At 42.2% G+C, this 24,515-nt stretch overlaps 1 protein-coding gene across 1 annotated transcript; it reads left to right on the top strand.

Annotated features, from left to right (window-relative positions):
* The first annotated feature begins 1,415 nt into the window (after positions 1-1,415).
* LOC139174373 (guanylate-binding protein 1-like) lies at positions 1,416-19,258 on the top strand. Its single transcript, XM_070764689.1, has 11 exons — positions 1,416-1,488; positions 3,076-3,252; positions 5,274-5,401; positions 7,422-7,531; positions 8,747-8,943; positions 11,252-11,494; positions 13,147-13,427; positions 14,144-14,356; positions 15,939-16,041; positions 17,157-17,350; positions 18,874-19,258. Exons 2-11 carry the CDS (start codon positions 3,081-3,083, stop codon positions 19,072-19,074), a joined length of 1,842 nt encoding a protein of 613 aa, XP_070620790.1. The 5' UTR covers positions 1,416-1,488; positions 3,076-3,080; the 3' UTR covers positions 19,075-19,258.
* Positions 19,259-24,515: the final 5,257 nt, after the last annotated feature.

Raw genomic sequence — 24,515 nt, forward strand, 5'->3', positions numbered from 1 at the left:
TTCTTGACAAATGTATCTTTTGCTTTTTTTAGACTCTGAGAGCATCTGCACTAAGACAAATTCCTTGTGTGTCCAATCACACTTAGCCAATAAAGAATTCTATTCAATAATAATAATAATGACGATGGTGATAATAATAATAATAATAATAATAATAATGATGATAATGATACTACTACTACTACTACTACTGTAGTAGTAGTGACATAGGGGAAGGTTTGGTAGGGAAGGTTTGCCTATTTGCCGATGACTCTAAAGTGCGCAATAGGGTTGATATCCCTGGAGGGGGTCTGTAATATGGTAAATGATTTAGCTTTACTAGATAAATGGTCAAAGCAATGGAAACTGCAGTTTAATGTTTCCAAATGTAAAATAATGCACTTGGGGAAAAGGAATCCTCAATCTGAGTATTGCATTGGCAGTTCTGTGTTAGCAAAAACTTCAGAAGAGAAGGATTTAGGGGTAGTGATTTCTGACAGTCTCAAAATGGGTGAGCAGTGTGGTCGGGCGGTAGGAAAAGCAAGTAGGATGCTTGGCTGCATAGCTAGAGGTATAGCAAGCAGGAAGAGGGAGATTATGATCCCGCTGTATAGAGCGCTGGTGAGACCACATTTGGAATACTGTGTTCAGTTCTGGAGGCCTCACCTACAAAAAGATATTGACAAAATTGAACGGGTCCAAAGACGGGCTACAAGAATGGTGGAAGGTCTTAAGCATAAAACGTATCAGGAAAGACTTCATGAACTCAATCTGTAGAGTCTGGAGGACAGAAGGAAAAGGGGGGACATGATCAAAACATTTAAATATGTTAAAGAGTTAAATAAGGTTCAGGAGGGAAGTGTTTTTAATAGGAAAGTGGACACAAGAACAAGGGGACACAATCTGAAGTTAGTTGGGGGGAAGATCGAAGGCAACATGAGAAAATATTATTTTACTGAAAGAGTAGTACTGTAGATCCTTGGAACAAACTTCCAGCAGACGTGGTTGGTAAATCCACAGTAACTGAATTTAAACATGCCTGGGATAAACATATATCCATTGTAAGATAAAATACAGGAAATAGTATAAGGACAGACTAGATGGACCATGAGGTCTTTTTCTGCCGTCAGTCTTCTATGTTTCTACTACTACTACTACTACTACTACTACTACTACTACTACTACTACTACTACTACTAATCGCCATCATCATCATCATCCAGCTTCGAGGATGGGGACGGAGACTTCTTCAGCTGACCCCCCCCCATCTCCTCTCTCCCCCCTCCCCTCCCCTCCACAGCCAGATCTTGTCCGCCGTCGTTTGCAGGCGGGGAGCTTTGCCAAGGGGCAGGTCTCCACCTTTGGTCCTTTGGCCCGCCTGCCCGAGAGAAAGGCGGCTTCGGAGGTTGCAGCCGCTTCTTGCCAAGAGCGCCGAGGCGAGCGCAGGACAGCAGCAAGAGGTCGCTTGCAAAAGAGCCGCGCTCCACCTGATTTTCCTTTGCAAAGACGGTATAAAAGGGGGGGGGGGGGGGGGGACAGGCTGAGCAGCTACGGGGGGGTGCTTGAAATAGGGACGCCCCCTAGAAATGGGGCGAGGGGGGGGAGTGAAAGCCTGGCGGGAGGGTCCCTTGGCAGCCAAGAGGGGTTTCTCCCCATCAGCGGGGATTGGAGACCACGCGGGGCTCCTGGGAAGCTGCGGGGAGGGTGGGCTCGTTTGGGTCCGGGCATTTGGGGGATCCGTCACTCTCTTCTTCGGACCGGGTCTGGCTCCGAGGTCTGAACTTGGGGGAAGAAGGGGCTTTTTTTATATACAACTCTTCTTTGGGAAGAAAGTTCCTGCAGGTCGCACGTCTTCTCTGCAGCCGCATCTGGCTGCGATTATTTTAAATTTCTGTTTGTCTGTCCGTCCATCCTTCCCTCCCTCCCACCAGCCCTGTCTGTCTGTCTGTCTATCATCTATGTATGTATGTATGTATGTATGTATGTATGTATGTATGTATGTATGTATGTATGTATCTATCTATCTATCTATCTATCTATCTATCATCTATCTATCTATCTATCTATCTATCTATCTATCTATCTACCTGCCTATCTATCTATCTATCTATCTATCTATCTATCTATCTATCTATCTATCTATCTATCTATCTATCTATCTATCTATCTATCTATCTATCTATCTAATCTATCTACCATCTATTTGTCAAACATGAATAGAATAATAGTAGTTTGTATAAACCTAACCATATAAGAGAACAGTAGGACAGGGACGGTAGGCACAATAGTACGCTGATTACAGACCTTTTTAATTGAAATGTTTTTTTATATTGCCCCCTGTTTATTGTGGTGGTGAGCCGCCGTGAGTCCCTAGGAAGTTGGGCGGCATAGAAATATAAACAAACAAACACATCTCCAACTTTGCAGTAAATGAGTTGTAAAGAAAAGATACCATTAAGGGAAATTTATTTCTTTATTATTTATTATTTGGATTTATATGCCACCTCTCTCCGAGGACTCAGGGCAGCTTACAACATAACGAGAAACACAACATACAGTGCAAATATTGAAAATCCAATTAATTTAGCTAATTAAATTTAAAAATCCTAATAGCATTTAAAAATCACTCATTTACATTCAACAGCAAACACACCTACACTCGTCGGCCAGGGGGCTAGATATATAATAATATATATATATATGTTTTCGTAGATTTTCACGGGTACAGGTATGACGGTCTTGGTATATTCGGGTTTCTTCCCGTGTAGGATTTGGAAATTTCTGGCGACGTTTCGACGAGGTCTCACCTTCGCCATAGAACAAGGACAGAAACACCAGCCTGAAGATGACGAGTGAGACCTCGTCGAAACGTCGCCAGAAATTTCCAAATCCTACACGGGAAGAAATGGCATATTGTATAAATGTTAATGTGTTGTTTAATGTTTGTGTTGGCATTTTCTATTTTTTTGTGTCTGTGTTGTAATTTTCTTTTGTTTTGTTTTTAATGTGCATAACGTAATAAAAGTTATTTTTAAAAAAATTAAAAAGAAATACAAACAAATGAATGAATCATAAATGAATGAATCTCCTCCAAAGACACCATGGAGGCTCCCGTGTGCCTGATTGAGAACAGAAGAAATCGCCTCAAGACTTCTCCGAAGGCCCTTCAGTTGCTCTCGGAAATCCGGCAGCCGGTGGTGGTGGTCTCCATTGTGGGACTCTACCGCACGGGCAAATCCTACCTGATGAACAAGCTGGCTGGCAAAAAATCAGGTGAGGAGGACTGATGTGAGCTGGGGGGGGGGATATGGACAAGGTAAAAACCTGGGTGGGAAAATTAACACCCTTCCAAATCTGGGCTTTTCTGCCCCAGTGGGAAAGGTTCTACATGGAGCCCAGGACTTTTATTTTCCAAAAGGCCCCAAGTGACTCAGCCAGGGACAAGCAGATCCCTTGGAATAAGAGGATCTTGCAGATAATAATAATAATAATAATAATAATAATAATAATAATAATAATAATAATAATAATAATAATTATTATTATTATTATTATTATTATTATTTATTAGATTTGTATGCCGCCCCTCTCCGTAGACTCGGGGCGGCTCACAACAATAACAAGAACAATGTAAAAAACAAATCTAATAATTTTAAAAACACTAAAAAACCCATTATTAAGAGCAAACACACACACAAACATCCCATGTATAAACTGTATAGGCCCGGGGGAGATGTTTCAATTCCCCCATGCCTGACGGCAGAGATGGGTCTTAAGAACTTTACGAAAGGCAAGGAGGGTGGGGGCAGTTCTAATCTCTGGGGGGAGCTGGTTCCAGAGGGCCGGGGCCGCCACAGAGATGGCTCTTCTCCTGGGTCCTGTCAAACGACATTGTTTAGTCGATGGGACCCGGAGAAGGCCAACTCTGTGGGACCTAACCGGTCGCTGGGATTCGTGCGGCAGAAGGCGGTCCCGGAGGTATTCTGGTCCGGTGCCATGAAGGGCTTTATAGGTCATAACCAACACTTTGAATTGTGACCGGAAATTGATCGGCAACCAATGCAGACTGCGGAGTGTTGGTGTGACATGGGCATATCTTGGAAAGCCCATGATTGCTCTCGCAGCTGCATTCTGCACGATCTGAAGTTTCCGAACACTTTTCAAAGGTAGCCCCATGTAGGGTTATTCCTGGAGGCGTCTGTAATATGGTAAATGATTTAGCTTAACTAAAACACAAGCCCACCAGAAGTTGGGAAACAGACCATTTCCAACTTCCAAAGGGCCTCCAGGTGGGAAGGGGAAGCTGTTTTCACCCTCCCCAGGCATTGAATTACAGGTGTGGGCATTTATAGGATTTGAAAGTACAATTGCCTGCTTATTCCCCTTTACCACCAGAGAAACAAGGGAGCGTCTCTATATTGAGCCTCTTGCCCCTCCCCATACCCACCCCAAGGCTGTGCTGTCTCTTATCTGATTGTTAACCAGAAAGTGTCTCCTCGCCTTTCTACCAAGGTCGTTCCCACACACCATTATGTATTTATCGTTTTTCTTCTTCTGGTGTTTTTTTTAAGCTTCTCAGAATTTTCCGTTCCTTTTCCATTTGAGGGTTTTTATTCTTTTACTTATATTGCAAAATGAAATATTTTTGATGAGCTTTTTCCCCCTGCAAAACGCCATCCTTGCATAACTCCCCATTTCAACCATAAAAATGTGGTGAAAAGCGGTTCTCTTATTATTAACTATAGCTCACATCATAGTTCCCTCTAAGCTGAGCAGTGAGCAATCGCTCACTTAAAAATCATCATCAACTCAGAGTTTTCCAAACCTGCCCAGAAGCCAAGAGGGAAAGAGTGAGAGGGAAGGAGAGAGAGAGGAAGAGAGAGAAACAGATAGAAAAAAGAGAGGAAGGAAAAGAGAAAGAAAAAGAATGGGAGTAAGGAAGAGAGAAAGAAAATCAAAATCTAGTTTGAAACTAGCTCAACTATTTCAGTGGCATTTTGATATTGATAGAGTTGCCCTATTATGAGCTCACTGTTATAGACACACAGAACAGTATTTTATTTTGAAATTCTCGGAGGCAAAACAGGGTGGGTTTTTTGTTTGTTTGTTTGTTTGTTTGTTTGTTTATTTGTTTATTTATTTTTTCTGTGCCGCCCAGTCCCAAAGGGACTGCCGCTCAGACACTATACTTTTCCGCCCCCCCCCAAAAAAAATTCGAGGGAACACTGGCTCACATATCACAAGTTGATCCTTTGGGATCTAAACCATATCACATTTTTTTTTTCTATTGGTAGGTTTCTCTTTGGGCTCCACAGTGCAAGGAAAAACGAAAGGAATCTGGATGTGGTGCCTTCCCTATCCGGACAGGCCTAACCAAACGCTTGTCCTTCTGGACACAGAAGGATTAGGTGACGTAGAAAAGGTGATTTTATATTTGTATATTTCTTTGTATAAAAGAATGCAATTACTTCCATTTTTTTTACTTTGCTGATTCTCATGTGGTTACTCTGACATTCTTGGTCATAAGATGTTGTTGAAGTTTCTTAGCTATGCAACCTGATCATTTGCAAAGAGAAGTTTGTTGATATTATTTCCATTCTTGGGTTTTGCTCCTTTGTTTATGCTGTCAATATGATAGGGGATAAATAATAGTGGTGATAGTTTTACTCCATGTTAGTACATGGTACATAACCTACTTTGGGGTTGCCATATGTTCTGTCGGGCTCTCTGGTAGACTTCTCCCAAAAATTCACAGGTACAAATTTCAGACACACAAACATTTGAAAATTCAAAACAATGTTCTTTATAATGAAAAGTCACTTAAACCAAGCCCTCTTTTGGTATAGCAAAGAGCACTCGTCTCCAAACAAACTGGTAATTTGTACAAGTCCCTTATCAGTTCTGAGATACTTAGCTTGCAGCTGTGAGGCAATTCACAGTCCTTCTTCTTTCACAAAGTGAAACACACTTTGCTCTGGGTTAGTTTCGAAGCAGGGAAAAATCAGCACACAAAAAGTCAAAGTCAGCAAGGCAGGCACGAAACACAACGATCAGATAATCCTCCACAATGGCCAAACCCACAGGCTGCTCTTTATAGCAGCCTCACTAATGACCACAGCCCCACCCAACCACAGGTGGCCTCATTTTCGTTGATAATAATCTTTCAGTTGTTGCTGCCTATGCATCGCTCTCCGCATGCGTGGCTGTATCATTAACTCTTGTTCTGAATCCAAGGAGGAGCTAGATAATTGATCTCCTTCTGAGCTGTCTGCCCCACTCTCCTCCTCCCTGTCACTCATGTCTTCTTGGCCAGAGGAGCCTTCATCAGCAGATTCCACCGGGGGAAAAACAGGCCTGCAGCATGTGGATGTCTCCCCCACATCCACAGTCCTTAGGGCAGAAGCTGGGCCAGAGCAAATCACAACACCATATAGTAAACTAACCATGTTGGTCCATGAAAGTAAAGACTTTAAGAACTTTGACTGTTTAGCCAGAAGAGGGCGCCAGCACTGGTCCCTTTGGGGGGAGTTACTTTGAGATATCTTTGCTTGTGAGTCGTATTATTCTTTGCTGTGTGCGGTTTGTAATCTATTGTTAACATTGTTGTATATTTGTAAATAATATTGTTAATAATAAGTCTGAGTCTTTATCTGACTAACCCACTGCAACAACTCGGCTGATTGTATGTTGAAGGTTTCGCACAGAGCTGCACCGAGACATACTAACACTCCAGACATTATTGTCAAGGGTTCTGATGTTTCTTAGATTGGACTTCTGCAGTCATTATTATTCTGCATAATCTAATAAGATGTTTGGTTACTGCACATGGAGTCAATTTTTGCCATAATACTTTCCCATCAACTCTATCGAATGCTTTCTCTTGGTCTACAAATGTGAGAAAGAGATTCTTACTGTAGTTGTTTTTTCTATTAGTTGTTTAAGCACAAAAATTGCCTCTCTGCAGCTTCTAAAATATGTTCTTCTGCTATATAGGTCTATAATTGGCCTTTATCTCATTTCTGTTATCATGGTTTACATGATTCAAGAATGAGATGTCTCAATACTGTTGCAATAGCATTGAAAAAGGTGTTGCATGCTTATGACCATCAAAGCATCACCAGGGCCAAATAATCAAAATGTAAGTGCTTGGCAACTGACAGGTTTTATGACAGTTGTAGAGTTCCAAGGTCATTTACAACCTTCTTAGCCAGTTTCTGATAAGCAAAGTAAATGGGGGAAGACATTAACCTTGCTTTTATGCACCTCTCCTCAACTGTGTTTTGAGACTCCAACAATGCATTGTAGTTTCCTAAACTACAACTCCCAGCACCCTGGGACTGTCTGAATAGATGCTAATTAATTAACTAATGGTATCTTACTCTTTTTAGAAGTTACCTTCTAAAGTAAGAAACAGATTGTAACGTATTCTTGTCTCCCTTTAGGGCAGTTCTCAAAATGATACCTGGCTCTTTGCTTTGTCTGTTTTGCTGAGCAGCACCCTGGTCTATAACAGTAAGGGGACCATTGATCAGAATGCTCTAGAAAAGCTTCAGTATCCTTCTCAAGGATAGCTCTAGTTGTTGTATGCCAAAGTTGGGAACCATGGCCCCTTTGTGACTTGTGGACTTCAACCCCCAGAATTCAACTCCCTTCAACTCCCAGAATTTGGAAATGTAATTTCCTAATTAATCCACTGCATTTCCCCAGCATGCTGAACCTGGTTAAACTGAATATTGCCTGGCTTACATTTCAATGTACATTAGTACCTCTACCTAAGAATGCCTCTACTTATGAACTTTTCTAGATAAGAACCGGGTATTCAAGATTTTTTTGCCTCTTCTCAAGAACCATTTTCCACTTACAACCCCGAGCCTCCGAAACTGTAAATGGAAAAGTCAGGGAGAAGCCTCTGTGGGGCCTCTCTAGGAATCTCCTGGGAGGAAACAGGGCCGGAAAAGGCGGGGAGAAGCCTCCTTGGGGTCTCTCTAGGAATCTCCTGGGAGGAAACAGGGCCTCCACCCTCCCTGTGGTTTCCCCAATTGCGTGCATTATTTGCTTTTACATTGATTCTTATGGGAATGCTTAGAAGAGTTAAATGTCTCTCCCCCTGAAAAAAGTCCTTGAATGCGTGAGCTTGCCAAAACAAAAGAGCAGATAAGACAGCTGTAATCTCCACAGCCACACACGCCAAAATATCTTCAAGAATTTTTTAACTCTGAAGTTTCCAAAAGTCAGTAGAAGTCCTTGAATAATATGAGCTGTAGCAATGTTCTCTTTCTCCAACGGATAAACGCCCACAGCCCACATTTCCCAATACCTGTAATTTATCACCAAACACATTAACATAATTAACCCTTACTTACCCTCACTTACCTTCTGCAACGCCTGCTTAACTGCTCCCTTCTTGCCATAAGCCTGCACACATGGGCATCCACAAGTGGGTCCTCCTCTGATTCTGATGACTCACTAATTGGAGCACCGACTGGTGGGCTTACTGCGCTCATCACCCCATCTGATTCCCCTCCCCCACTGTCTGTCCCTAACTGTGAGTCAACTTCACTGTTTGATTCTGCTGGCAATAAAACAAGTCTCTGATAATCCGAGAATTCCCCTAAACCAGCATCCAAATTCCCTGTTACAGGAGGTGGCCCAGAGCCAATCACAACACCTTCTAAGTTGGATTTACTTGATGGTTCTTCTCTCCGTCCTTCAAGCCTATCCTCTTTATTCACTGTACGTTGCTTTGATTCCTAAACTGGGCCAACAGTTTTGTGACGGAGCTGTCGGAACATATCAAGGCAAAGGCTGACTCCAGTCCCGAAGATACAGACGACACTTCCGAATTTGTTGGCTTCTTCCCAACCTTTGTCTGGACTGTGAGAGATTTCTCACTGCAACTGGAACAGGATGGGAAACCAGTGACAGAGGACGACTATCTCGAACATGCTCTGAAATTAAAAAAAGGTACTCATGACGGATTTATTTCTTGATTTATTGGACTTGTATGCCGCCCCTTTCCGTGGACTCGGGGCGGTTCACAACATACCAATAATAAAACAGCATACAATAATACAACCAAATTAACCATCTACAATTAATGTAGACGGTTAATTTAAAACATTATAAAAGGCTAAACATTAAAAATCATTCATTCAAGTGCAAACCTCGAGCATACCAGACATTCAGTGGCTAGAGGCTGGGATCTAGTGACCCCAAGGTTTTCAGATTCTTGTGGAAGGTGAGCAGTGTGGGAACAGTACGAGTGTCAAGGGAAGCTGATTCCAGAGGTCTGGGGCCCCTACAGAGAAGGCTCTTCCCCTAGGCCCCACCAAGCAACATTGTATAGTTGACGGGACCTGGAGAAGGCCGACTCTGTGGGGCCTTAGTGGACGCTGGGATTCATGCGGCAGAAGGTGCCACCGTAACTAATCTGGTCCAATGCCTGTAGGGCTTTATAGGTCATAACCAACAGTTTGAATTGCGTCCCGAAACTAATTGGCAGCCAATACAGTCTGTGGCGTGCTGGAGAAACATGGGCATACATTGGGAGGCCCACGACTGCTCGTGTGGCTATTTTCTGCACAATTTGTAGTTTCCGAACACTTTTCAGAGGTAGCCCCATGTAGAGAGCATTGCAGTAGTCAAACCTCGAGGTGATAAGGGCATGAGCGACTCTGAGAAGAGACTCCCTGTCCAAATAGGGCCGCAACTGCTGCATCAGGTGAAAATCAGTGCAGCCGTTTGGATAAGAAATAGGAACCATTGGGCCTAAATTTTCCCTTCTTTAGGGAGGCCCGGAATAGACCTCAAGAGGTAAAACGAGTCACCCACACCAGTTTGGTCTAGAAATGAAGGACACCAACATAGAAACCAGGAAATTATACGTTATACTACAGTAATTTAGTCATGAAAGCCATCTGGGTGACAGAGAATTGTAAAACAAGACTCAGCTAATATGATACAATAATAATTGAACTTTGAAACAGGTTAAATAGACAACAAAAATACCCAGTAGGAATCTGTTCTTCTTAGCAAACCCAGTTTGTTGTCAATAGTCATTGCATTGAAATAAAATCTGATTTCTCTTCCTCAGTTGTTCCCTAACCAAATTACTTGTTGGAAAACAAGCAATGGTATTATTTCTTCCGTGCTCTATTTTCTCAATTAATTTTAATCGGGGTTGGAATTGCAGAAGGCACCGCTTGGAATTTTGGATTGCAATTTGCATATACTTTGTTGGCTGAGTCGACCGCTTAAAAAACTAAAAATCACCTTGAATTTGTACGTTGCCTTTTTGAATAATCCTTCTGGGCAAATCACAGTGCAGTGTCATAAATAAGAACTTATCCAAAATAAATAGATTTGGAAACAAGGAAAACCTTCCTAATGCCTTTAATACAGTTCCTCATCTTGTGGTGACCCCCAATCATAAAATAATAAAAGCGATACCTCGTCTTACAAATGCCTCGTCATACAAACTTTTCGAGATACAAACCCAGGGTTAAAGATTTTTTTGCCTCTTCTTACAAACTATTTTCACCTTACAAACCCACCGCCGCCGCTGGGATGCCCCGCCTCCGGACTTCCGTTGCCAGCGAAGCACCCGTTTTTGCACTGCTGGGATTTCCCTGAGGCTCCCCTCCGTGGGAAACCCCACCTCCGGCAATGGAGGTCCGGAGGTGGGGTTTCCCAGCAGCATCGCAAAAACACAGAGATCCGGAAGTGGGGTTTCGAGGACTTCGGTGTTTTTGCGATGCTGCGATTTCACTGATACTCCCTTCGCTGGGAAACCCCACCTCCGGACTTCCATTGCCAGTGAAGCACTCGTTTTTGCGATGCTGGGATTCCCAGCATTCACGGAGAGGGGCGGCATGCAAATCTAAATAATAAATAAATAAATAAATAAAAACACAGACGTACGGAGGTGGGGTTTCCCATGGAGGGGAGCCTCAGGGGAATCCCAGCAGCGCAAAAACGGGTGCATCGACTGGCAGAAGGGGTGAATTTTGGGTTTACACGCATTAATCACTTTTCCATTGATTCCTATGGGAAACATTGTTTCGTCTTACAAACTTTTAACCTTAAGAACCTCGTCCCGGAACCAATTAAGTTCGTAAGACGAGGTATCACTGTATTAGGAAATTTAGAGGTGGGTTCTGCCAGTTCATATAACCACTAGATGGCGCTAAATAATAGGTATGAGAAGTTTTCCCCAGTGAAATGCCCAAATGTAATTGAGATTTACCTGCAAGATGGACATGTTGCTTTGTAGGTAAAAGTAAGAAGAGAGAGATGTTCAATCTGCCACGGAAATGTATCCGGCTGTACTTCCCCACCCGGAAGTGCTTTGTCTTTGATTCCCCTAGTAAAAGTCGGAACTTACCCTATTTGGAAACAATGTCGGATAATGAACTGGAGCCTGAATTTGTGGAACAAGCAAAGAAGTTCTGCTTTTATATTTTTGCGACATCTCAAGTAAAGACTCTACCTGGCGGGCACGTTGTCACCGGCAACTGTGAGTCCTTTTAACTTTATTATGAGGATGGTGATATTTGGTAACGTAGAAGCAGACCTCGACTTATAAAAATTCATTTAGTGGCGATTCGAAGTGGTGACGTTGCTGAAAAAAGTGACTTATAGCCTGTTTTCTGCACTTATGACCGTTGCAGCCTAATCAGTGGATCAAAATTCGGACAAAGGGCTCAGATTTATGACGGTTGCAATGTCCCGAGGTACGTGATCTCGTTTTGTGACCTGACAAGCCCGATTCACTTAACAACCGTGTTACTAACTTAAAAACTGCAGTGAATCACTTAACAACTGCAGCAAGAAAGGTTGTAAAATGAGGCAAAATTCGCTTAACGAATGTCTCACTTAGCAACCAAAAATGGTGCTCTGTTCTGGTCATAAGTCGAGGAATACTTGTACTCGGCTAGATATTTACAGTGGATTTAGCATTTTTGTCCACCTGTTGACTCCTTTCCAAGGACCTGAGATAGGCAGATAGAAACATAGAAGATTGACAGCAGAAAAAGACCTCATGGTCCATCTAGTCTGCCCTTATACTATTTCCTGTATTTTATCTTAGGATGGATCTATGTTCATCCCAGGCATGTTTAAATTCAGTTACTGTGGATTTACCAACCACGTCTGCTGGAAGTTTGTTCCAAGGATCTACTACTCTTTCAGTCAAATAATATTTTCTCACGTTGCTTCTGATCTTTCCCCCAACTCACCTCAGATTGTGCCCCCGTGTTTGATGGCGTTAACGGTATTGTTGCAGGATATAAGCTGGTCTGAGTAAAGCTGCCTTTTGCAATTGACCGATGGGGATTTTGCCAATGCTGATAGCCTTCAAGTGGTGCTCCAGTTGTTTTGAGTTTGCACCCAAGACGCCTCTTACTGTCGATTCCATCTTTGCCTTCTTTTGTCACCGTTGTTCTATTTCTATTTGCAAGATTTTGTGTTTTGCTATCTTCTCTAGTTCTTTCTCTTCTCTTCTGCTGTTTTCAGTTCCGGAGACCTCATCTACAAAAAGATATGGATAAAATTGAACAGACAGGCTACAAAAATGGTGGAAGGTCTTAAGCATAAAACGTATCAGGAAAGATTTCATGAACTCAATCTGTAGAGTCTGGAGGACAGAAGGAAAAGGGGGACATGATCGAATCATTTAAATATGTTAAAGGGTTAAATAAAGTTCAGGAGGGAAGTGTTTTTAGTAGGAAAGCAAACACAAGAACAAGGAAGCACAATGTGAGGTTAGTCGGGGGAAAGATCAGAAGCAACGTGAGAAAATATTATTTGACTGAAAGAGTAGTAGAAGCTTGGAACAACCTTCCAGCAGACGTGGTTGGTAAATCTACAGTAACTGAATTGAAACATGCCCGGGATAAACATATATCCATCCTAAGATAAAATACAGGAGTCTTCGGAGAGGAGTGACATACAAATCTAATAAATAATAATAATAATAATAATAATAATAATAATAATAATAATAATAATTAATAATATAAGTGTAGATGGACCATGGCTCTTTTTATGCCGTCAATCTTCTATGTTTCTAAATGCCTTCAGTTCTTGAGTCTGCTCCACAATGAGCCAGGATAGCTGTATATGTCTGGCTGATTGTCCAACGATGTGTATTATTTTTCTCTTTTGCAGTATTGGCAAAGATGGTCGAGACCTATGTGGATACGATCTCCAGTGGGAAGGTTCCCTGCCTGGAGAACTCAGTCTTGGCCTTGGCGGAGATTGAGAACAGGGCAGCTTTGCAAGATGCTGTTTTTCTCTACGCGCAACTGATGGAGCAAAACTTGGAACTACCCACTGCCAGTCTCCAGGAACTTCTGGACGTGCACAAAAAATGTGAGGAACAGGCCCTCCAGTTGTTCATGGCTCGCACATTCAAAGATGATACACGTCAGTTCCAGATTGACCTCATGGTAGGTAACCTTGTGTGAAACCAAACTTTACAGACAATATTGACAATTTGTGAGTCCTCCATTTTGGTTACCTTAACCTCCAGTATTTTCTGTATGTATAAGAATACAGAAAATATGGAAGTGCTAAAGTGGCAAAAATGTTTTAATGAAAGAGAAGGACTTTTCTTGTTTTGTTTCTACCTGAAAAATGCTCCTGGACTTACTTACCTACCTACTTATTCACTCAGTCATCCATCCATCCTTCCATCCATCCATCCATCCATCCATCCATCCATCCATCCATCCATCCATCCATCCATCCATCCATTGATCCATCCATTGATCAATCCATCCATTGATCCTTCCATCCATCCATCCATCCATCCATCCATCCATCCATCCATCCATCCATCCATCCATCCATCCATCCATCCATTGATCCATCCTTGGCAGCTTTAAGATACATGGACTTCAGCTTCCAAAATTCCAAAGCCACCAATGCTGGTTGGGGAATTCTGGGAGTTGAGGTCCATATTTAACTAGATCTTCAGGGAAATCAGGCTTTAAGAAAACCCTGATTTCTCTGAAGCTCTAGTTAAATTGAAAGCAGAGCATCTGCTATTTCAAATTGTGTACAAGTCCTGTTGAATCACGGGAGAACACCCACCTGTATACAGTGTGCAAACATGCATTTGTTTGTTCAAATCTCTTGCTTTGTTATCTTTTATTCCTACCAGAAATCTCTGGAAATCAAGAAGGAAGAGTACTGCCAGAAAAATAAGGCGATATCATCTGAAATCTGTAAAGATTTGTTAAACTCACTCTCCGAGGGCTTGGAGGAGAAGATCAAGAACGGAAGCTACTTCCGAGCTGGTGGCCACCAGGAATATTTAAATGACACTGAAAACATGGAGAAAGAATTCTTTGACACGCCCAAGAAAGGAATCATGGTACAAAACGACCAGGGTTGCTGAATGAATAATTGTGAAGGCTTTTATAATTATTGTGTTAGGCCAGGATGTGTAAGGTTTGAGTAAGCTAGTGGGAAAACGAGGCATGTAATCAGGGATGGGCTCCTACAGGTACCGGTTCTATGTAGAACTGGTAAAAAAATGTTGGTCAAGTACGTAGAAAAGGTAGGGGAAAAAACTGCTTTTCCCCCCCTTTTTTTGCCCTTCTGGCTCTGGGTCTGTTTTTTCCTATTGCAGTAAATGAGGTTGAATGTGTATAATTTTAGAAAAGCTGTGCGTGTGTGTAGTTTATAAAGTAGATAATGTATTTTTTTGTGCCTGTGTGTAATATTTACTTATGCATATGGGATGTATGCATAGAATTAAATAGTATATTTTGGATGTTGCAGCTCACCTTATCAGTTCAATACAATAGTGAGCTCCTAGACAAAAGACTGTAAATTAAATGCTGGCAAGCAGTCTTAGTGGCTTGGAACACAATGAGCAAAATCTCCAGAAATACGATCTGTTGTCTCCTACGACCACCATTTCCCTTTCCTTATACAGTGGTACCTCAAGATACGAACCTCTCGTCTTACGAACAACTCATGATATGAACCCGGGGTTCAGAAAAATTTTGCCTCTTCTTACGAACTTTTTTCGTCTTACGAACGCCAAACCCGAACTTCCGGGTTCAGCGTTCGGGAGGCTGCTGGGAAGCCCCCTGGCTGTTTTAAAAGGTGACAGCTGGGCAGTGGGGCTTCCCAGTGGCCTCCCGAACGCCGAACCCGGAAGTTCGGCAAAAGTTCGGGTTCGGGAGGCCGCTGGGAAGCCGCGCCGCCCGGCTGTCACCTTTTAAAACAGCCGGGGGGCATCCTAGCAGCCTCCCAAAGGCGAACCCGGAAGTTTGGGTTTGGCGTTCAGCGTTTGGGAGGCTGCCGAGAAGCCCCCGGGCTGTTTTAAAAGGTTACAGCCGGGCAGCAGCGTTTTTTTGCGGGGGTTTTGTTGTTGTTGCATGGATTAATTGACTTTACATTGTTTCCTATGGGAAACAATGTTTTGTCTTATGAACCTTTCGTCTTACGAACCTCCCCCGGGAACCAATTAGGTTCGTAAGACGAGGTATGACTGTATTTATTATTGGGCCATTCAGCATCCAAGTCTGCCTTGGTTCCTGAGTCGACTCCTCATCCTCTTCTAATAGCTCTGCACATACACACATCTGGAACAGGCCCCAGCTGTTCTTCCTCCCCACTTATCTCAGCCTCCAAAGGCAGAGCTGCCTCTCTGGTGGTAGAAAAATGTCGGACAGCCCTGGCTCTCTCTCTGCGTCTGATGCAGAGCATCCATCGGAATCTTTCTTCAGACTCCAGAACTGGCCCCAAGTTCCTCCCCAACCTCCTCATCCTCCAAATCTCCTGCCAACTTTGCTGGCAGCTGGAGGGACATAACACCCATCTCACAGCCATGGTGTGTCATCCTCCAGGGAGGTCTTTCAGTGTCTCACTTTGACAAAGCTTCCTCCTCATCGCTGGCATGTCTGAGTCACTCCAGATCACTCTTTTTCTTTTCCTTCCACCAGGCGTGGAAGACCCTGAAAGAATTTCGCCGCCACAAGGAAAGCGTTAGCAAAACCATCCTTCAAAACGACAAAGCCCTTGAAATGAAAGAGAAGGAAAAAGAAGGTAACAGTGTGAACAGTGTTGCCGGGTGATGCTGGGATGTCGGTTAAGTTTTGAAGGCTTGTTTATCCCTTAAACCAGTGTTTTTCAACCAGTGTACCGCGAGATATGGTAAGGTGTGCCGCGAAGCTCAGAGAGAAAGAAAGCAAGAGAGAAAGCAAGAGAGAAAGAACGCAAGAGAGAGAGAGAAAGAAAGCAAGAGAGAGAGAAAACAAGAGGAAGAAAGAGAGAGAGTAAGAGAGAGAGAGCAAGAGAGAGAGAGCAAGAGAGGGAGGGAAGGAGAGAGAGAGAAAGAGAGCAAAAAAGAGAGGAAGGAAGGAAGAGAAAGAAAGAGGGATGGAGAGAGAGAAAGAGAAAGAGGAAGGAAGGGCTTCTACCTGGATGGTGGGGGGATGACAGCATTCTGGTAGCAAAAATGGACTTGTGCACGCAGCTCCAATGATCGGCATGCATGCTCGCGCATCGGAGCAAAATTTGACTTTTGCGTATGCACAGGAAGCAAAATCTCACGAGAGGATGCACAGGCACGGGAGATTTTGGTTATTTTCGGCGATTTCTGTGTGCGTAGAAGCAAAAAAAAAAAAAGCTGGAATCTCGCCATCTTCTTGCAATACAGTTGTACCTCTAGATACGAGCATAATTCGCTCCATAAGGGAGCTTGTATCTCGAGGCAACTCGTATTCTGGAACAAATAACTTTTTCCCCCTCCGAGTCCTCGGAGAGGGGCGGCATACAAATCTAAATAATAAATAAATAAATAAATAAATAAATAAATAACCAAAAGCAAGGATTCTTGCGCCAGCTAGTGGACGCTCGGCTCGTATCCCGAATTTGAGCTCGGGAATAGAACAGAAATGTCTCTCCCCTCGTGGCTCGTATCTTGAAATACTCGCATGTAGAGCAGCTCGTATCTAGAGGTACTACTGTATTTGCTTCCTGTGCATGTACAGAAGCAAAATCCCACTGCGATGCACACATGCGCTGGCCGGTCACCCGAAGCTGCACATGTATCAGCATCGGTTGCAGAGGTAAGTTGCAACTCCCGCCTGATTTATTGCGTTATTTGCATACCACATCCCTTGAGGAATTTCTCTCTCCCTCTCTTTTTCCTGGTTTAGATGAAAAGCTGAAGGCCAAAGCCAAAGAGTTGGAGAAGGAAGTTCAGAGGTGGGAGAAAGAAATGTTGCAACTCAGGATGGAGGACCACCAACTGAGCCAGGACATGAACGTCCAGAAGCTCAAGGAGAAGCTGGTGTATGAAAAACAGCAGATATTGGAAGAGTATGACAAGATGATCGAAAGCAAACTCAGGGTAAGGCTGTAGGGTCAGCAAGGGTTTGCTGTAGTTGGGGGGGTCTGGGTATTAACAAACGTGCAGGCTTCCAAAACTGAAAAGCAGATTTCGGACAAGCGTATCTGCTCGGACCTAAATCGGAACCAAGGAAAAATCCATGCATCAAACACTTTTATATGAAAAGCAGTTTTTATACAAGGAAGTTTTAAAAAAATATATTTTGATTGATTTTATAATGTAAAACACACAACATTTAACAAGTGCTCAGGGTTCAAAGTGCCTGAAACCAGACAACATTTTCACCTCTCCACCAAAATGGGGGCATATTTCCGCAGGGGATGCGTTCTGAGACCGCCCACGAAAGTGGAATTTCCGCGAAGTAGAGATGCGGAAGTAAATACACCATTTTTGGCTATGGACAGTATCACAAGCCTTCCCTTAACACTTTAAACCCCTAAATTACCATTTCCCATTCCTTTAACAACCATTTACTCATCATTATTACTGGTACTCACCCGTTATATCTCTAGGAAACAGTTGACCACATCCAGACAGTATATAAGTGAGAATTTCTGGGTAAAGGGGCATGGAGTTCCAATGTTTGTAATGGTGGAAATCCTGGATTTGGGGTTCCAGAAATGATTCGCTGGCAAACTGTTCTTATTCTTCTAAATTCATCGAGCCGAGATGCAGCTGTCTGAGAAAATAACTGGAGATCTGTGAGTGTGCCTGTGTGACTGAAGAAACATTATTTCACTGGGGAATGTTAATTAGCTTTGATTCGAGGCTGCAGCCCGGTCCTTTATCTCTTAGTCAATTTAACTGGGAATTTTGCCAACATGGACTAAAATGCCTGAACTTCCTTGTATGAATTCGGATGAATTCGGCCAATTCGGCCAATGAAACTGATCTGTGGGAACTGATGGGACGAGGGGACAAGATAAGAGGACATGTGGTTAGTAGAATTAGTAGGTTAGTAGTAGAATTAGTAGGTTAGTAAAATTCGAGACCAAGCTATAAGGAATAAATCAGAATCACTTTATAATATGGGGGAGTTAAGTTATCCTTTCCCCCTAGGCTATTACAAGTTATGCATGGTATGTTTGGTTTTTTATAATAAGGGTTTTTTAGTTGTTTTTATTAATTGGATTGTTCATGTTGTTTTACCATTGTTGTTAGCCGCCCCGAGTCTGCGGAGGGGGAGGCATACAAATCCAATAAATAATCATATGTAAATAGATAAATTGCTCTTGAGTTAAAATGGTATACAGTGTTCCCTCGATTTTTGCGGGTTCAAACTTCGTCAATAGCCTATACCACGGTTTTTCAATGTTAGCCAGATGAATACCTGGTAATCAGATCCCCCCCCCCACTATTTTCCTCCCCAAAAGCTAAGGTATAATATACTCCGAAAAATACGGTAGATTTTGAATCTTGAATCTTCTTTCTTTATTGGGTACATTTTTGAACCAGGTCTGCAACAACCATTACTGTTTTTCTTTCTTTCCGTCTAATAACGTTGATGCTTGCTCTGTCTGCAGGAACAAAAGTCTTTATTGGAAGAGGGTTTCGAGGAAGAAGTGTATCAGCTGAACGAGAAGATCAAGGAGCTCAGAAAGATAAAGGAAGTCGTGGAAAAACCCAGTTGGCTCTCCTCCACTTTGGAAAAGCTCAAAACTGCGATCACTGAAAAATTAGGCTGGTTCAGAAATCTCTTCAAGAGTAAATCTTCAAAAACCTGATTAAGTGCTTTTCCATCCTAAAAAAAATGATCTGGCTGCATTCTTACTAGAGTAATTTTAGATACATTCCTGTAAATTTAAATTCATAGCGTGCAAAATCATTCTTAGAATTTTAGGGACATTTTAAAAAGAAATGTGAGATTTAGCATTTCAAGGCTTTGTAGGTAGTGATGGGCGAATTGAACGTGCACAATTCACATCCGTACCGAATTTTGCGGTGTTTGGTTTGCCGAACACGAACCTGAAATTTTTCCAAACTTCGGGCAAAGTTCGGGGTCGTGTTCGGCGTTTGGAGCTTTGACGTCACCGGCAGGTTGCTAAGGACGCCAAGGTGATCACTTCCTGGATTCCGTGGAATCCAGGAAGTGATCACCTTGGCGTCCTTAGCAACCTGCCGGTGACGTCAAAGCTCCGCTCCCGGAATTTCTTCATGGGAGGGATTCCCCGTTCGGGTTCGAGTTCGAGTTTGGTTTGGGTTCTGCCAAATTTTGCGTAAAATTTGGCCGAACTTGCCGAAAATCTCCATTCCCATCCCACTCCAGGGGAAGGATGCTGCAAAATTCCCATTCCCATCCCACTCTGGGGCCATAATGTTTCACAAGTTGAGTTTAGGCCTTGCGTTAAGCTCCTGTTATTTTAACCTTGATATACCAAGTAATATTTGGGAGGGTTTCATATATATGTCTTGAAGGCCAATCACTTAAGAACCTGTTGCATCTCTCTTTGCTTTCCTTGCTAATTCCTTGGTAATTTTAAGATATGTGGACTTCAACTGCCAGAATTGCACTGATAAATGCTTACATATTTTCTGTAGCAATAATGCTGTTATGTTGCCTGATGGGTGAGGAGCCCATTTACACTGCAGAAGTTTCATAAACCAGAACTCCAAATGCCTACTCCAGATTCAAAGTTCTATTTTTTAATTCTTTGCTTTGTTTTTAAGCTCTGCCTTTTAACTTTGTTCTCAATTCTGTTTTTAACCTGTGATTATCCCACTGACCAGATGACCACATTCAAGCTTTTTGCATTGCAACCAAACCACATGAAAAAAATATCTGGTTGAGAACTACATCTCCTTCACACATTTGAAAGACAAATGTAAACATGTTTGACCATCCATTTGGACATTTTCGACATGGCTCAACATCCCGGTTTGCAGTTAGACAGAAAGCTGAAAAGTGCACCTCACTGATTGAAGGGGTCACAATGCTATAAAGGGACCTCTTTGTTGAAGTCAATAGCCCCTAAGTTGGTCAAAACATGAACTGACCTAGTCAAATGCCATCTTAGATGAAATCTAAGAGTGGACTATAATAATAACAGAGTTGGAAGGGACCTTGGAGGTCTTCTAGTCCAACCCTCTGCTTATGCAGGAAACACTACACTATTTCAGACAGATGGTTATCCAACATCTTCTTTAAAAACTTCCAGTGTTGGAGCATTCACAACTTCTAGAGGCAAGCTGTTCCTCTGGTTAATTGTTCTCACTGTCAGGAATTTTCTCCTTAGTTCTAAGTCACTTCTCTCCTTGTTTAGTTTCTACCCATTAGATTAGATTAGATTAGATTTATTGGATTTATATGCCGCCCCTCTCCGCAGACTCGGGGTGGCTCACAACAATGGTAAACAAAACATAGTAACAAATCTAATATTTCGCAATCTAAATTACAGTTTTAAGTTAAAAAAATCCAAAAGAGCCCCAATATATAAAAAAACAAGCACACAATCGAATCATACACAAAAACTACATGGGCAAGGGGGAGATGTTTCAATTCCCCCATGCCGGACGGCAGAGGTAGGTCTTAAGGAGTTTCCGAAAGGCAAGGAGGGTGGGGGCAATCCTAATCTCTGGGGGGAGCTGGTTCCAGAGGGTCGGAGCCACCACAGAGAAGGCTCTTCCCCTGGGTCCCGCCAGATGACATTGTTTAGCCGATGGGACCTGGAGAAGGCCAACTCTGTAGGACCTAACCGGTCGCTGGGATTCGTGTTCTACCCTCAGGTGCTTTGGAGAATTGACTCCCTCTTCTTTGTGGCAACCCCTGAGATATTGGAAGACTGCTATCATGTCCCCCCCTGGTCCTTCTTTTCATTAAACTAGCCATGCCCAGTTCCTGCAACCATTCTTTGTATGTTTTAGCCTCCAGTCCCCTAATAATTTTTGTTGCTCATCTCTGCACTTTTTCTAGAGCGCAGAGATTAGTGGACTAGCAGGATTAGTAGATTGTACTTCCAGACTTGCAAGATTCTGTAACTTTGCAATAAATGCCAATTAAATGAAATCTTAAGAGTGATTGAAAGTAGAGAATCACTTGCAAAAGTTTTAAACTGATTTCCAAAGGGGAAAAAAAAGGGGAAACACAACTCAGAGGCCTTGCATTCTATCAGCCCAGTTAGGGAAACAATGGCAAACCACGACCAACAACCTGCAGGGATTAGTTGGGGAAGTGGCTAGGGGTCAACCATGATTCCAAGGAACACATAGAAATTGAAAAGTAAAACAGACTCCAAAATTCTTGTCCTGCACTGCCCTCTGCTGGCTGCAAATCAGTTGGCAATGGTGACTATTCTATACTTACACATAAACAACTGTATAGGTAGTTGTTTCAAAGTTTGTTATCTCTTTAAGGCAGCTTCCACTCTATTGATACTCTCTGCGTGGGCTTGGATTTCAATGCCAGTAAAAGTTGTAATCCAAAATCGCCCAAGGGTAGGAGGTTGCCTGCCTGCAAGAAATATCATATCGGGTGGGACAATCTATCACATGACAATTCCCTATTTTTTAAATTTTATTTTATTTTATTTATTTATTTTGTCCAATACACAATGAGGGTTTTAGTGGGTATATACCTATATACACATAGTAAAATACATGATGCAGGTTATAGAGGAGATACTCATAGTAAAATATAATTAGGAAATAATAGAAAAAAAGGTATAGTAATAGAACATATCAATGAAAGAATAGAAGAAGAGATATAGGAATAGAAGAAAGGTATAGGAGATATAGGAGAGCAATAGGACAGGGGACGGAAGGCACTCTAGTGCACTTGTACTCGCCCCTTACTGACCTCTTAGGAATCTGGATAGGTCAACCATAGATAAACCGTAGATAAACCATAGATAATCTAAGGGTAAAGTGTTGGGGGTTTGGGGATGACACTATGGAGTCTGGTAATGAGCTCCACGCTTCGACAACTCGGTTACTGAAGTCATATTTTTTACAGTCAAGTTTGGAGCGTTTAATATTAAGTTTAAATTAATATTAAGTTTAAATAATTGTTTTTTGCTTTTAAACTATGCCTTTTAACTTCGTTCTTAACTTGTGCTTATCCCACTGCTGTATCGGATAACAATATTCAGGGGTTTTGCATTGCAACCAAGCTACATGAAGAAAGGACCTGGTTGAGAACTATAGTATATCTCCGTCACACATTGGAATACTCTACTGCGTTCAGTTCCCACAGTTCTGTTCTGTCAAAACCAATTTCATGTCCTGTAGTTTTGAAGTGTTGGAAAAGGGAGGAAGTTTTTTCTTTTTTTTCTTAGTGCATTCTTATGTTCTGCAACATGTGCAGAGCCATGAAATTCTCTGGAGAACTGCTATTATTTGTAGAGCGTGCAAGAAGGCCTTCAGCAAGAGCCTTCTCTGTGGCGGCCCCGACCCTCTGGAACCAGCTCTCCCCAGAGATCAGAACTGCCCCCACCCTCCTTGCCTTTTGTAAAGTTCTTAAGACCCATCTCTGCCTCAGGCATGGGGGAACTGAGACATCTCCCCTGGGCCTATACAGTTTATACATGGTATGTTTGTGTGTATGCTTGCTTTTAATAATGGGGTTTTTAGTGTTCTTTAAATTATTAGATTTGTTCTTACATTGTCTTTGTTATTGTTGTGAGCCACCCTGAGTCTATGGAGAGGGGCGGCATACAAATCTAATAAATAGATAGATAGATAGATAGATAGATAGATAGATAGATAGATAGATAGATAGATAGGTAGGTAGGTAGGTAGGTAGGTAGGTAGATAGGTAGATAGATAGGTAGATAGGTAGATAGATAGATAAACATATTAAATCCTAACATATTAACGATGAAGCAATAGAGGATTATAGAGAAATCCTACCCCCACCCTCCAAATTCTTTTCACTACCAATTTTGGTAGTGGGATTATCTGGCTGATTCTAATCGTTCCCTTGTTTCTCGCAAGGGCAGTTAGCAATCTGCATGGACCTGTCCACATCCAGAATCTTCATAGCGAGGTATCGCCGTGGATTTGAGCGTGCAATTTCCCCGATGAGCTGTATTTTTTCCTTCCATAATTGGGAAAAGAGCCAGAATGCAGGGGTTTCCAATTTAGGTAGGGCCCCTGATGTGGGGAATAGCCATAAGGGACGTATGGAATTTCTCCGTGGAATGGAAAGCTTGCAACTCAGGTTGTCCCATTTCCGCAGCTTTGTGTCTGGCTACTAAAAATTAAGCAATTAACCTGAATCTGATGAGAGGGAGAAAAAAAATAGAAACTCATTACACCTGGAGGGTACCATTAAGCAACATGCTACGGTACAAATGAAACAGCTTTATCAGACAAGAAGCCCTCTAGAGTCTACATCGGTCACTTCTCCCACAAGACCAGCAAGTTGTTTCTCATGAAATCATAGCCAGATGTTGATTTTTTTATTTCCACATCTTTCTTTTGTAGAAGTTGATTTTTATCCTTCATTTTTCACGGGGGATGCGTTCCAAGACCACCCGTGAAAAACGAAATTCTGTGAAGTAGAGGAAAGATATTTTTTTATATATTTAATGAGTATTTGGACTTTTAAAACCCACCCTTCGCATGGAACTGTCATTCTATAATGTTTCTCAGCTGGAATTACATGGGATATCCTACCAGTTTCTTTAATAGAGTACAGTAGTACTTTAGAAGAATTTTATAATTTTTTAATGGATTTAAAATTTTCAATGGATTTGAGCCCCCTTTGAAACCCCTTGAAGTAGCGAATCTGCAAAAGATGAACCGCGAAGTAGCCAGGGATTGTTGTGAGTCGCCCTGAGTCTGCCGAGAGGGGCGGCATACAAATCTAATAAATTTATTTATTCTATTAATTAATTAATTAGATTTGTATGCCGCCCCTCTCCGTAGACTCGGGGCGGCTAACAGCAGTAAAAAGACAATATGAACAAATCTTATATTAAAAGTAATGTTAAAAACCCATTATTATTATTATTATTATTATTATTATTATTATTATTATTATTATTATTATTTTTACTGTATTCCAGTTTAACGAAAAGGACTAGAGGTGGCATGAATAAGGGCCGTCCATACGTGCACCAGGGTGCCTTCCGTCCCCTGTCCTAATGTTTCTCTTTTACTAGTATGATGGATATAAACAGTGATGGGCTGCCAAAATTTTTACTGCCACACTGAGGGCGTGGCTTAT

This window comes from Erythrolamprus reginae, chromosome 11 (genome assembly GCF_031021105.1).
Source record: "Erythrolamprus reginae isolate rEryReg1 chromosome 11, rEryReg1.hap1, whole genome shotgun sequence".
NCBI lineage: Eukaryota > Metazoa > Chordata > Lepidosauria > Squamata > Dipsadidae > Erythrolamprus > Erythrolamprus reginae.

Coding starts and splice junctions, on each gene's coding strand:
- LOC139174373 (XM_070764689.1), top strand. CDS start 3,081: ATGGAGGCTCCCGTGTGCCTGATTGAGAACAGAAGAAATCGCCTCAAG. Junction 3,253..5,273: donor GCTGGCTGGCAAAAAATCAG/GTGAGGAGGACT, acceptor TTCTATTGGTAG/GTTTCTCTTTGGGCTCCACA. Junction 14,357..15,938: donor CGCCCAAGAAAGGAATCATG/GTACAAAACGAC, acceptor TCCTTCCACCAG/GCGTGGAAGACCCTGAAAGA.